Source organism: Astyanax mexicanus, chromosome 20 (assembly GCF_023375975.1).
Source record: "Astyanax mexicanus isolate ESR-SI-001 chromosome 20, AstMex3_surface, whole genome shotgun sequence".
NCBI lineage: Eukaryota > Metazoa > Chordata > Actinopteri > Characiformes > Acestrorhamphidae > Astyanax > Astyanax mexicanus.
This window is the reverse complement of record NC_064427.1, coordinates 7,508,569-7,523,704: the sequence shown is the minus strand read 5'-3', so window position 1 is coordinate 7,523,704 and position 15,136 is coordinate 7,508,569. Positions and strand designations below refer to the sequence as shown.

Sequence of the window (15,136 nt, the reverse complement as noted above, 5' to 3'; positions counted from 1 at the left end):
CATTATAACGATTTTGAAGGTCTTTTAGCGACTGCACTTGAAGATACTTTCTTAGTTCTTCCACTTCTACCCTATAAGGAATTATGTAGTAACTTAAAAGCGTTAAACCAACCAAAATACTCTGTAGAGTGCATTTAGGTGCTAACTTTAGCTTTGGTTTCTGAGGCTGGTACTCTAGCTCTTCCTTTTCTGGGGTGTTCCTGATGAGTGCCGTTTCCACCATGTTTTTCATAGTCTTTGCGACTTCACTTGATTTTGTTTTTGGATTGACTGACCTTCAATTCTTAAAGCATTTTTACTTACTTACTTATTCACTTAGTTAACACCTTAATTAACACCTAAAATGTGTAACACATCAATAGAAAGCGCTCCCAACAATTAAAAATGCTTAATTAACCCTTTATTACCGATTAATAAAGTAGTAATAACAGCTATGATAGTAATAAAGCTTATAACCAGCTTTACAAGGGTATATTAATGCTCCTCTTCCACACTGAAGTGTTAACGAACCTACCTATAAGAGCTCTAACTTATTGCTGCTTATAGTAATTACCTCCTATATGAAAATGTAAAAAGGAAGGCAAAATTAAAGGCAGAAATGTTGTAAAAAAAGGCTTAAACTTGAAAAATAATACGAGAAGAAAAGTGCCAATTACTGTATGTACCATCATCACATTCATAAGCTTGTTCATTCATTTCAGATTTCGTTAAAACATGAACATGACAACTGGATCCATTAGGTGAAATGAGCAATGCCGGTCGCTCGCGGGCGCGGCGTCATAACTCAGCAAAATGAAGCGGCGAACTGAGATCAGTTAACCCTGGAGAAAGACACATTATTCACCGCATAAAACACGGAATTTTCTATAACAGGCCCGTACTTTCAAAGTCAAAGCTGGGATGAGAGTGAACGCATTAATGAGCCTGGAACAGATATAATGTTAACATACACTTCATCTACATGACGTTGGTGTTGTTGGGTTTCTACAGGACTCTCACCGTTGCTTATTCAGCATGAACTTCATACTGAAATTCATACTGCATGTGTCCGGTGTGTGTGTGTGGCTTTATCAAGCCTGTTGCTGACCACTGCACTTTACGGCCAGGGATGCTGGAGCACAAGAGCACAGGCAAAAGTGATGGTTTGGCATTATTTTAACACATTTTAATCCAACACGCTCAGCATTAAAAGGTTCTAGATGGAGTGGAACCCTTATTTGTGACGTTTAGAACTATTTCTTTCCGAGAATGAACTAAAAAAAAAAAAGTTGTTTTAACCTATGCAAAGATCATTTTAACCTATAGGGTGTAACAATACACAGTTTTCTTATATGATATGTAATGTGTTTTTTTTTTTTGCACCATGTAAAATTGCAGCAGCAGTTTATCATGCTTTTTAGTAGCATGAGGTAAGGAAAGCAGGAAAGTTGTTGATTGTATTCAGCGAAACTAGTGCATTAGAGAAGTCAGGATGTGAGGACAATCACAATCGTCCCACCTCATCCCAAATTAGATGGAGCATTCACCATCACTCCAGAAAACAGTTCTTCCACTGCTAACCCATAAGGACCATAATAATTAGGCTTGATGAAAAATTATTCCGTGCAACAGAGGAAACTCTCGCTCTTCCTTTCCTGGGGCAGTCCTGATGAGTGCCAGTTTCATCATAGTTTTTCATAGTCTTTGCGACCGCACCTTATTTCTTAAAGCATTTTTTACTTACTTAGTTGAGTTGTTCTTGCCATAGTATGGATTTAATATTACTTAAATAGGGCTTTTCACTGGATTCCAACTCCAGCTCTTCAGAACTTTACTGATGAACTGATGCTCTCAAACACATTAATAGGCAAGAAATTCAAGTACTTAACTCTTGACATGTTAGCTAAAAGCCATTCCAGGTGATTAACTAAAAGAGTTGCTACTTTGAAGAAATTTATTTCAAAATTTTTCCCATTTTCTCGCAATCTCTTAATTGTCCTACCCATTCAGCTGCTAGTCAGTTGTATATCCCCATCACTAGTGATGGCACAACCCAAGGAGGGTGAAGATTCGCCTCTTTTTGAATTGCTGCTGATGCAGCGTTGCCGAGTATCATCACAGCACACTTCGAGGAAAGCGCAGCGACTTCTGGTTCCGATACATCAGCTGATAGATGCCTTGTGCTGATCAACATCATCCTAGGAGTGATGAGAGAAAGAGTGCTATCTACCAACCCAGAGAGAGCAAGGCCAAATTGCGCTCTCTCAGACTCCGACTTCTGACGGCAAGCTGCATAACCGGGATTCGAACCGACGATCTCCCGATCACCCTGTTCTGGTTTGTTTAACACTTTTTTTGCTTTGTAAATAACATATAACCCATATGCTTTTCCTTATAGTTTGGATGACTGAAAATTAAAAAATGGAAATAAAACTGTATAAAGTAAGGAATTTAAGGTGTGTCCAAATTTGACTGGTTTGACTTGTAATGTACAGTGTATGTGTATTGTAACACCCCAAACAAAATGTAAGGACATTTTTTTTTCTTTTTTTTTTTTTTTACAGAAATGTGTTAAAATAATGCACGTCACTTTTTAAGCCGCGGGTTTGGAAAGTGTGAATCGCTGAGTGGATTTGAAGGAAAGACGGAAAGACTTGAAGGAAGGAAGGAAGCAGGTGTTGGGAACGAGTCCTTTTCACTTGTTTTATTTTATATTTATATCCGCCTCCGAAAGCTGTCCTCTCCGAGGCAGTGGCTGTCCTCTCCGAGGTGCTGCGGCGGTGGCGACGGCGTGTCGCTCCGGTTAGTGGCAGGATGGGTAAAATATAAAATCAAATAAACGGAGTGGACAGGGGGCGCCGTCACGCCTGGCTGTGCTGCCTTCACTGTCCCCAGAGAAGAAAGGAAAAGCAGAAAACGGTGTTTGTAAGGAGGGGAAAGAGGGAGCAGAAACATCGCTTCCCTTTATTGTCCGCATCGGGGGGCCGATCACTTCTTATTTCCCACTTGTAGTGTTTGCAGCGACACGGCAATTAGGGAGGCTTCAAGTAGACTGGGCTTTTATTTCTCTTGATGGTGCGTGGTGGTCCGAGTCTGTTTGGAGATTGGGGGGAGGGAGGAAGTGAGGGAGGGAGGAGGTGTGTGTGGTTGGGATCAGTGCAGTGTCTACAGTACAGGCCAAAAGTTTGGACACACCTTCTCATTCAATGCATTTTCTGTATATTCATGACTATTTACATTGTTGATTCTCACTGAAGGCATCATAACTATGAAGGAACACATGTGGAGTTTTATGTACTTAATAAAAAAATGACCTGAACCCAATCCAGATGGTTTGGGAAGGGAAGAAGGCAAAGGGGTCAACAAGTGCTAAACACCTCTGGGAACTCCTTCCTTCAAGACTGTTGGAAAACCATTTCAGGTGACCAACTCTTGAGGCTCATTGAGAGAATGATGCCAAGAGGGTGCAAAGCAGTAATCAGAGCAAAGGGTGGCTATTTTGAAGAAACTAAAAAAATAATAATAAATTGGGTAGCACTTCCTATGAACCCTGTATTCATAATGCCTTATGAATGCATTTATAAAGCATTATATGACATGTATAATAACTTATAATGGCTGTAATAAGCCTGTGTAATTGCTCATAAGTACCTACAGCCACATTCATAACACAATCTAAACTACTAAAGGATAAGGGTTTATAAAGAAACGGCGTATAATGCCTTACAACACTACATTGTACAATGTTCATATGAACAGATATTATAAGGCATTATATGCCATCTCTTTATAAACCCTTATACTTGTAGTTTGTAATGTATTACCAATGTCGCTGTACTTATGAGCAATTATACAGACTTATTACAGTCATTATATGGTATTATGCATGCCATATAATGCATTATGAATACAGGGTTCATAGAAAGGGTTACCAAAAATTGTTTTTAGGTATTTCACCTTTTTTATTAAATACATAAAACTCCACATGTGTTCATTCATAGTTTTTATGCCTTCAGTGAGAATCTACAATGTAAATAGTCATGCAAAAAAAGAAAACGCATTGAAAAAGAGAAGGTGTGTCCAAACTTTTGGCCTGTACTGTATATGTAGTGGTGTGTATGTTTGTTTGTGTGTCTGTAGTAACTCTAGACAGTCTGGAAGGCCTTGGTTTGGGCTGGGATCATCACAGGCGTGGCCCCCATTCTGGCCAGGTTGGCCGGGCTGAGTTTAGGCGGGCTCGGTTTGGGGCTGTTTTGGTTGGGGCTGGATTTGGTTGGGTTCACCTGGCTGTACGCGGGGGGAGCTTGGGGGAAAGTGGCCGGCTGGCCGTTTTCCTTGAGGGTGGCGCACGCAGGGGGCGGCGGGCGAGGTTTGGGCCCCCGGGGGACGCTGCTGTGCACCATGGACTGGGTGGAGGAGGCCCCGGAGCGGGAGCTGCCCGAGCGAGACGAGGAGAGGGAGTTGGGCTTCACAAGCTTCGCCTTAGGAGCTTCGGCATCCTCCCTGGAACACAGAGAGAGATGAATTATGTATTATTTGTTATTATTTACTCATAATTATTATTAGGAAAATTAAAGCATTTATTATGTTATTAAAAAAAAACATTCTTTGAACTGTAGCTGTCCAAAAGTAAGTGCCATATACAGGGGTTGGACAATGAAACTGAAACACCTGCTGGTTTTAGACCACACTGACGGACAGTTCTGGTGGAAACAGGAGAGTTGAGGTGCACATTGAATTCTGCCGTGATCTGATCAGCCGCGGTTTTAGGTTTTTTGGATACAATCCGGGCTAGCTCCCGAACATCCCTTTCAGACTTTCAGCTTCCTCTTACAGCGTCCACAGTTAATCCCGTTGGATGTGGTTCGTCCTTCTTGGTGGTATGCTGACATTACCCTGGATACCGAGGCTCTTGATTCACCACAAAGACTTGCTGTCTTGGTCACAGACGCGCCAGCAAGACGTGCACCAACAATTTGTCCTCTTTTGGACTCTTTTGGTCCAATTTAGCCATGAAACCTCCCACACTAAAATGACAGGTGTTTCAGTTTCATTGTCCATCCCCTGTATTTATTATGCTATAAAAAAAACATTCGTTGAGCTGTAGGTGTAAAAAAGTTAGTGGACAGTCCAATAAAATGGAACAACAATGGAATGCTGGAGCTTTATCTGGTACCTTTGGGATGAGTTAGAGGGGCAGAACTAATCATCCAGCATAAACACCTGATCATACTGATGTTCACATGAGGCCGAATGCAATCAAATCCTCCAAAAAGTATTCTAACATTTAATAAAAACTGTTTTTAGGAGAGTAAAAGCTGGTACTGTAGCAGATTAGGGAATTCAGAACACACAAACTTTTGGCCATATAAATCAGACAAGCTCTCTGGACAAGCCTCTGATTTACTTTCTTCTTCTTTTTGTCCTGTTTTTTACTGTGTCAAATAAAATGTAACTTCCAGCAACTGTAAGTAAAGAGCACTGCTGACAGAAAAGCTTGAGTGTGTGTGTGTGAGAGAGAGAGAGAGAGAGAGAGAGAGAGAGAGAGAGAGAGAGAGAGAGAGAGAGAGAGAGAGAAAGAGTATAAGAAAGAAGAGAGAAAGAAGGGGGGAGGATATACAGTTAAACAAAGACTTTAAATAGTTTCGATTCAGGTCAGATTAAAGAAATGTAGCTGTTTCAATCATTTTCATTGGTGTCATTATTACCATTATCTTTACTGCCTTTATCTTTACAGCCCTGCAGTCCAGCAATAAACCATTGCTGAGAGAGAGAGAGAGAGAGAGAGAGAGAGAGAGAAACAGAGAGAGAGAGAGAGAGAGAAACAGAGAGAGAGAGAGAGAGAGAGAGAGAGAGGTGGATACAAGAAGAATAGCAAGAAGAAACAGTAGAAAGTAGAAGAAAGAAGAAGAAACAAACAAACAAACAAACAAAGAGGGGGGAATTAAAGAAACAAAGCAAAAGAGACAAAAGAAGAAAGAAGGGACATAAGAAACACAATGAGAGAGAGAGTGATAATAGAAAGTCATTTGAAAAAAGAGAAGAAGAAAGAGCTGGATGAGAAGGCAATGATAAAAAAAAAGAGAGTGAGTTATAAAGAAAGAGAGACAGTGTGGAAAATAGAGAGAGATACAAGAATGGCAGGAAAAAGAAAGAAAAAAAAGAAAGGTGGAATATAGATGGAGGGAGAGTAAGAGGGAAGAAGAGATGAAGAAAGAAACAAAGCAAAATAAAGAAATTGTTAAAAAGGAAAAAATCTGATAAAAAGAGTAATTAGACAAGAAAGAGAGGAAGACAAAGAAAGAAAGAGAGAAAAAAAGAAAGAAAAAGAAAGAAAGGGAGAGTAAGAGGGAGTAAGAGATGAAAAAAGAAACAGCAAACGAAATAAATGGAAAGAGAAAAAAACTGAGAGAGTAATTATAAAAGAAAGATATGAGATGAAGAGATGAAGAAAGAAACCAAGCAAAAGAAAGAAAGAGTTAGAAAGACAGAGAACATTGGGAAAGAGGGTAGTTAGAAAGAAAGAAAGAAAGAAAGATAGAAAGAAAGAAAGAAACAAAAGAAAGAAAGTAAAAGACAGAAATAGTTAGAAAGCTTAAAAAACTGAGAATAATTAGAGAGAGTAAAAAGAGAGAGAAAGAAAGATAGAAAGAACGAAAGCAAACGAAAGAGAGTTCAAAGAAAAAAACTGAGAAAGAGAGTAATTAGAAATAACGCTAAGAGAGAGAATGAGAGGGAGGACATAAGAGTGCGATGAAAAGAAAAAGAGCGAGTGCGGGGTAATGAGAAGAGAAAAACTAAAAGAAAGAGGGAGAGAGAGCAGAAGAAAGACAGAGAGAAAGAGAGAGAGAGAGAGAGAGAGAGAGAGAGAGAGAGAGAGGTGGGGGGTGATAGAGTGGTGAGGGGTGGCAGTCTGTTTCTGAGCTCCTGTACTGAGAGCTGGTTCAGTGGTGGTTTGTCTGAATTCTGCTCTCTCAGCATTTCTCTATATATTGCTATAAATCACCCAATATCTGTAAAGCCTGCGCTGCACAGCAGCTCCTCAGCTCCTCAGCTCCGAGCTGAACGCACTCGGGGGATACCGGCCCCTCCGCCCCGCGCTCCAGCCGCCCCGCTCGACTCCGCGGCGCTCTGTCATGGTTTGGCCTCATGCGTGAACGCGGCGGAGTGATCCATCTGCTCTAGCGTGGTCCTCTCAGCGCCTGCATTTTTGATGCCCGGGAATCCTCTGAGCCTGCATAATTCATCCCCCTCACTTACAAATAAACCCAGACGGGGACCATTCACGAGAAATAAACCGGATCGCCAGCCTGTGTACCAACAGTAGAGTTACAATCTGGACTAAAGAGTGGCCCAAAATGTGTTGAAAAGAAAACAACAACATGATTTTGGAAAGAAATTAAGACAAATTTTCCAAAACTTCACCACAATTTGAATGCCAATTCCCAACACATTACCTATGATACCCTATCCCATAATGCTACCAGTAGTAGAAGTTTAAAGGCTATCGTGTGACGGCTTCTTCAAAATCCCGTGAAGCTCCAATTTCCATCTTCTCAAACTGCTGCTTTTGCAAGTCATTGTACTTGGAGGACTTCTGAAGGCAATTGCTTGAAGACTGCACTGACTTTTATTTAGCGGAGTTCAAGAGCAACAGAGGGCTGAATACTTTTGCACAACACACTTTTCAGATTTTTACGTTATAAAAAAAAATTGAAAACAACGTGTCATTTTCATTTCACTTCACAATTATGTGCTACTCTGTGTTGGTTTATCACTTAAAATCTCTATAAAACATTTTTACATGTGTGTGGTTGTAAGGTGACAAAGGGGTATGAACACTTTTGCAAGCCACTGTCATTTTGTTTGGTCACCCTGACAAATTGCAGTACCATACAGGAGGAGAAGGTGTTTTGTTGCACTGCCCCAAACTCCTGCAACTCATCCCAAAAGTACTTAAACTGTACAAAACTTAAAACAGTTGGCCGTGAGCTTCGTGTGATTGGCTCCAACCCTTGAAGCTCCGCCCTGCACTCACCGGATTTCGTTGGGCGTCTCCTCCTCTTCGTACTTCTTCTTCTCCTTCTTGCGGAACACCAGCCATACGATGAGGATGATGAGCAGGACTCCGAAGGACACGCCCACCACGGCGCCAGCCACCACACCCATCCCTCGCACATCTGGAGGAGAGGGAGGAGCAACAGAACATCAGGGCTGAGTTTAGGAAGATTGTTGGTGTTGGTGGCTACAGACTAATGTAGCTTACAAGTAATGGAACTTTATACCTATACAACAGCAATCAGCATTGTAAAGTAATCTCTGATTGATTTATAGCACTTATGTGGTTTCTGTATGATGACCTGGTTTCATATGTATGATATGTATGTGGCAACTGCTATGGGCGGGGCTTATTCTCATTGTGTTTTGTAAAGGAAAGGGCTGTCCGTATACAACACAATGTGTGAAGAAGTGGACAAAACATATAGAGAAATATAAAAGCCTAAATAAAAATACAATGATTGTTAATCAGCATTCACACTCTTTAATACAAAAATCTTCAAAAATAGAACTTTTAAAAGATAAGTAAAAAACTTACATTTAAATCTTAAATTTCAATAGAGGTCAATGTAAAAAGATACTTGAGGAATTTGAAGAGCATTTTTTTTAAATACAGCTCTGGATAAAAATAAAAGACCACTTAAAATAATGAGTTTCTTTGATTTTCCCAAATTGAAAACCTCTGGAATATAATCACGAGGAAGATGGATGATCACAAGCCATCAAACCAAGGTAAAGTGCTTGAATTTTTGCACCAGGAGTAAGGGCATAAAATTACCCAAAAGCAGTGTGTAAGACTGGTGGAGGAGAAAACTGTTATTTAAAGAAAAGGGTTATCCCACCAAATATTGATTTCTGAACTCTTAAACCTGAAGAATATAAACTTGTTTTTTTTGCATTATTTAAGGTCTGAAAGCTCTGCATCTTTTTTGTTATTTCAGCCATTTCTCATTTTCTGCAAATAAATGCTCTAAATGACAATATTTTTATTTGGAATTTGGGAGAAATGTTGTCTGTAGTTTATAGAATAAAACACCAATGTTCATTTTACTCAAACATATCAAACATATATCTATTTTACAATACTATACTGTTTATAACAGGGTGGTAAATGCTAAGCAATGCCTGCACTTCACTCACAGTCCAGAAGGGACACCCTTCATAATGAAAAAGTCTCAAGTCCTTGGGGATAGAAGCAGAAGAAGTCTTCTGGAGTTTCTTACCATTAGAGAGCAATGAAAAAAAGGAAGGGGATGAGATAAAATGATGTATCGAAATAAATAAATTTGGGCTTTTAATATACAGTACACAACAGACAAGCAACCCATCCTCTTAGACACTTAGCATTTTTAAACAGCAAAAAACATGGATTTATCTCCTTCCACTGAGAGAGATCCAGTAGAAAGGGAGGAAAAAGCAGTAATTTATGTTCAAATATCCGAACAAGCCCCCGTGCACTGCATTGCAGATACTGTACCTAAAGCAATACATCTCTCAGTACCAGGAGAATACTTCCGCAAAAACACAACAACAAGCCATTAATCACGCCGCCGTCACCGCACATTTCTTTCAACAAAGTGCCGTATTTTTTTTTTTTGCATGAATAAGTTTCATTTCCATTCACCCCAATTAATGCTTTCTCGCTAATTCCTTCTCCCCGGCGTAATCACACGGCCTTGCCGCGCGAAAAGGATTTGGACTTTACTGCTGGATAAACCTGAATCGATGAAACGCCGCGAAAACAAAACAAGAAGCGAGCATTAATTTTTTATTTGGATTTTAAAAGTACGCTGATGAATCATCCTGCTCCACAGAGCGCACAAACACGCGCGCGCCGAAATGTGTTCTCCCCGAAGTACAAGCGCATCACGAGCATCTTCAAAAACAGTCCTTGCTCTTAATGCCAGCACCACGCTGGCCTTCTTTTGTTCCGCTGTAATGAGGAGGCGCATTAACGCGAGGGAACTATAAACAGAGCTGTGGAGTAAAAAAAAAAAAAAAGGAAAAACCCTGAACCCAGTGTTTTTCTGTGGCTTGTGTGATCAGCAGAATCAGCTTCAGAGTCTTATAATACCACTCTTGTTGAGTTTTCTCCAGTCTCGATTCTAGAGTCTCGAGTCAAGCATCAACATTTTTAAAGAGCTTTAATAGAGATTTTAGCTCTGAAAACTAACTTTTAAACTTTAGAGGACAGATCTGTATAGTGTTGAACTGCTGTAAAAAAAAAGCTAAATAAGTTGAATTTGGGTGCAAAGTCAGTTAAGAGTGAGTCAGGGACCTGTTTTAGTGATCTATAGTGCACTGGTCAACTGTGCATTGCAGAATGCAGAGCAAGCAGCATGAGGAATTAAATTGGTCAAATCCTGTTGCCACTTCTGATTGGCTGGAGACTTTTGGCAGCTTCGTTGCAGTGAAAATCTACGCCCTCGAGCAGGGAACAGTTTTCACACCTAAAAATCTATGTTGTATATTATACTGTACATTTGGTCTGGTTAGTTTTGGTTCCACACTGCAGTTTAACAGTTTAGCCACCCTGAACTTGACTGACTGTTTTTTTTTATAATTTTATTTCTATTTTTTCCCATTTTCTCCCCAACTTACACGGCCGATTACCCAACCCACTAGTAATGCCCCAACACACCGGGAGGGTGAAGACTAGCACATGCTTCTTCCGATACATGTGAAGTCAGCCACCACTTCTTTTTGAGCTGCTGCTGATGCAGCACTGCCGAGCAGCAATGGAGGAAAGTGCAGCGACTCGGTTCCGATACATCAGCTCACAGACGCCCTGTGCTGTGAACATCACCCTAGGAGTGATGTGGGGAGAGAGCACCATCTACCCACCCGGAGGGAGCAAGGCCAATTGTGCTCCCTCTGAGCACCGGCAGCTTGATGGCAAAGCTGCATGAGCTGGGGTTCAAACCTGCGACCTCCCGCTCATAGTGGCAGCGCTTTAGACCGCTGGACCACTCGGTGCCCCAGTAGTTTGTAAAACGTTTCAGTGAGTTTAGTGAGTTGCCTTTACAGGTGTTGTGTCAAATTTTGCCTTACGACAAGAATTGAGCTCCCCTTTCATGCTCACATGTTTAATTATATTGTGCAATACTAATAATCCCATTTTTTTTGCCAGACTAAAAATGTGTGGCCTTCTATTAGACACCCCAACTTCACAATCAGCAGGAATATTTGAGCTTCATGAGGTTATTGTAGGACACCATTAAGAACCTCTACAACTCTACACATGCATGACACAGTACTCCTGTATGTGTAGCTTAAAAAAGATTTGGCCAAATCATTATAAATTTTAATCATGTACATTTCTGGTAATCTTTATCTTCCTTCTGAATAGCATTGCAATCCCACACTTCCTTCTGGGTGCAACTATATTTGATGATGAGTGTATTGTTAATGTAAGCTACCTAAACACCACTGTGCTATAGAGCTAAATAAGCTAAATAAGAAACAAGAGCTAATCTTCTTTAAATAAAAGCTGCATTTTTGTATTAAAGGCATTTTTTTTTCTCATGGGGATTGACCCTCCACACCAACAGGGGACATTTAGGCTTCATAAAGAGCTAAATGCATGGTTCAGTAAACACACACTAAATCACTTACAGTGGATTTTGACCTCTACGGTGCAGCTTTCCTCCCCCACGTCGTTGCTGGCTGTGCATTTGTAGACTCCTGCGCTTTCCCTGGTTAAATTCCTCAGCGTCACAATTTCCGGGTTCTTCAGATCTAAACAACAACGCAACGAATATTTACAGATTAGAAACATTATCACATGAAAGAACCACAACTGCCATATTAATATTTCTTACATTAAAAAAAAAAAAAAGTCAAAAGTGTAGACTCAGACCCTAATGGGGTAAAATGAGGAGCGCAGAATGTAACAGAAATGCCGGGTAAGGGTTAATTATTGACATCTAATAGACATATTATATATATATATATATATATATATATATATATATATATATATATATATATTAGGGATGTGCCATATTGAATTGTGCACAATAATATCGCCAAACATTTTCCAATATCGGAAACGATATCATACCCTAGAATATATCGTACCATATCACTCACCCCTAATTATCACATCAAAGTACTTTTTTTCTTAAAAAAAAAACACACACACACACACTGTTCTCATTTCCTATTATATATCTACTAGCGACAGATTATATCTGTCCAGTATCTGTCATTTATTTTACTTTGATCCTGGATATATGGAGATATATGGAGTGCAGTATTAGTATCATATAGTAGTATATTCTTGAAATAATTCAGTAAGTATCATTATAATAAAATAACATGAAATATCGTAACATTATTTTAGGGCCACCTTTAACACCCCTAACACACACACACACACACATATATATATATATTTATGTATATATGTGTGTGTACTATATATATATGTCCTGTCTCACAAGATAACACCTCTCAACTTATACAGAGGTAGGCAGTCCCAACTTATTGACTGGAGTAACACTTTAGTTCAAGATCAATTTATATACTGCTATCCCATAACATTTGCCATAAATAATATAATTTATAAATATAATATAAATATAATATAAAAAAATATAATATAAAAAAAACACACTGTTCTCATTTCCTGTTATATATCTACTAGAGACAGATTATATCTGTCCAATATCATTTATTTTACTTTGATCCTGGATACATGGATATATTTGAATATATATACAATATAACACCTCACAACTTATACAGAGGTAGTCAGTCCCAACTTATTAAATGGAGTAACACTTCAGTTCATGTAATAAGATTTTATTTGGGATAGTACAACATTACAGGTATTCACATGAATCAGTGGAGAGACTTATTACATATATTTATATGTATTTTTAATATAGAATTTCATATGCTAATAAAGTTGCACAAATTGCTACTGTTTTGCAATAATTCTACTTATTAACTTCCCTATTAAAATTATCAAAATGTGAAAAGGCCAAAACAGAGTTACAAGGTTTTTTTTAATAAAAAGAAAAACATGCTGTTTAACAAACTATTACACAACTATTAAGCTGTTCCAGAACCTGTAATTATGAAGTGATATTCAGTGATGTATGGAATCAGCTGCACATACAGAACGACCCGCACCGGAGATCCTAAAAGGGGCTAATTAAGAAGTGGCAGAGCGTGGAAAGGCAGGGGGCGGAGCTGATGTAACTGATGTAAATTCAATCTGAGTCTGCTTGTTGTGCTAAACAGGCCCTGTGGAGTCATCATACACAACCTTCACAATCTCCTCGCTGCTTTACACTGAGCTGATGGGAGACTGTCCTTTGATGCCAGTAGAAGCAAGGGCAGGACTAAGGGTACAGAAGTCATTCCATCATAAAGTCATCAAAACTTCAGTGTAAAAACTTCAGAAGCTGAGGGGGGGAGGGAAAAAGGTAGAATCCTGCAGAATAATCCAGCTGCATTGGTTTTTAGGTTGGACCAAAAGTCAAATTAACCAAATGGCGCCTCACTTTAACCCTTGTGTGGTGTTCATATTTTTGTTACTCGTTTACTTTGTTACTTGTATTTAATTCAGCGAAATTGAGCAATTTTACATTAAAATGCTTTACACATGCTTGCTTCACCTAAATTGCAAGCAATATAAACAGCTTACATGGTTAATATTTGCCCTTCACCTTTCTTATGTTACATTTCTTTCAAAAAGTGCTACTCTTTTTTTTATTAGTTTTTTTAATAAAATGTAAAAGAAAATGAATTAAACTCAAGATATGAGTAGAAAATTTGTTTAGTTTCAAATTTACAAATGAAGCAATGTTTATTAGCCCTTGGCCAAACATACTGTATGTAATATAAATGTGTGTGGGTGTGTGTGTGTGTGTGGGGGGGGGGGGGGGTGTACAGTGTGTGTTTATCGAAAATGTGTTTTGATATATGTTTTTCACAAAAAATGAGCCAATGCCAATGAGTTTGAGTTAGAAAAAATATTTTTTTAGTATCATTTGATGAAAAATGAAAACGGGTCCCACAGACCCGAACACCACACAACGGTTAAATATAGTGGGCCAATAAACATGTCCAAAGTTGTTATGTACAGTGCCTTGCGAAAGTATATTTTTCAAACTTTTGCCACATTTCACTCTTCAAACATAAAGATATTAAATTGTAATTCTTTGTGAAGAATCAACAACAAGTGGGACACAATCGTGAAGTGGAACAAAATTTATTGCATATTTAAAAAAAAATTTTAGAATTGGAATGATCCAATGTTGACCTAAATGACTGATGAAGATAAATAGAATCCACCTGTGTGTAATCAAGTTCAGTAACATTGCTCATCACCCAGAACACACCATCCCCACTGTCAAACATGGTGGTGGCAGCATCATGGTTTTGGCCTGCTGCCTTTCTTCAGCAGGGACATGGTTTGGGGAAGAAGGTTAAAATTGATGGGAAGATGGATGGAGCCAAATTCAGGACCATTCTGGAAGAGAACCTGTTGGATTCTGCAGAAGACCTGAGACTGGGACGGAGATTTATCTTCCAACAAGACAATGATCCAAAACATAAAGCAAATTGTACAATGGAACGGTTCCAGACCTGAATCCAATCAGGAATCCGTGGAAAGAGCTGAAAACTGCTGTTCACAAACGCATCCAACCTCACTAAGCTCCAGCTGTTTTGCAAAGAAGAATGATCAAATATTTCAGTCCATCGATGTGCAAAACTGATAGAGACAATCCCTAAGCGACCTGCAGCTGTAATCGCAACAAAAGGTGGCGCTACGATGTATTAATGCAGTGGGGCTAATAATATTGCACGCCCCACTTTTCAGTCTTTTGTTTTAAAAAAAAAAGTTTAAAATATCCAATAAACTTCGTTCAACTTCTTCACAAAAAAAATACAATTTCATATCTTTACCTTTATGTTTGAAGCCTGAAACGTGGCAAAAGTTTGAAAATTTAAAAGGGGCTGAGTACTTTTGCAAGGCACTGTATGTTTTTTCCCTGAAATTATACATGTATTGGCTAATCGACTACATTTGGGGTAAAAAGAGAAAGAGGAAGTGCCAGAACTGAAGTTTCATAATCTAGCCAGC

General features: G+C 39.1%; 1 protein-coding gene across 2 annotated transcripts in view; it reads right to left on the bottom strand.

The window, feature by feature from the left end:
• Window positions 1–3,822: 3,822 nt before the first annotated feature.
• LOC103036746 (CXADR-like membrane protein) overlaps window positions 3,823–15,136 on the bottom strand; it is a 108,143-nt gene continuing 96,829 nt past the window's right edge. Inside the window, exons 5-7 of one of the 2 annotated variants that reach the window (XM_022681020.2) lie at window positions 11,653–11,775; window positions 8,018–8,159; window positions 3,823–4,482 (exon numbers count right to left, since the gene is read on the bottom strand). In XM_022681020.2, the coding sequence (XP_022536741.1) occupies window positions 4,125–4,482; window positions 8,018–8,159; window positions 11,653–11,775 (623 nt within the window). In that variant the 3' untranslated portion in view covers window positions 3,823–4,124. The remainder of the gene's footprint in view (window positions 4,483–8,017; window positions 8,160–11,652; window positions 11,776–15,136) is intronic. The other variant, XM_022681021.2, reaches the window with a different exon arrangement.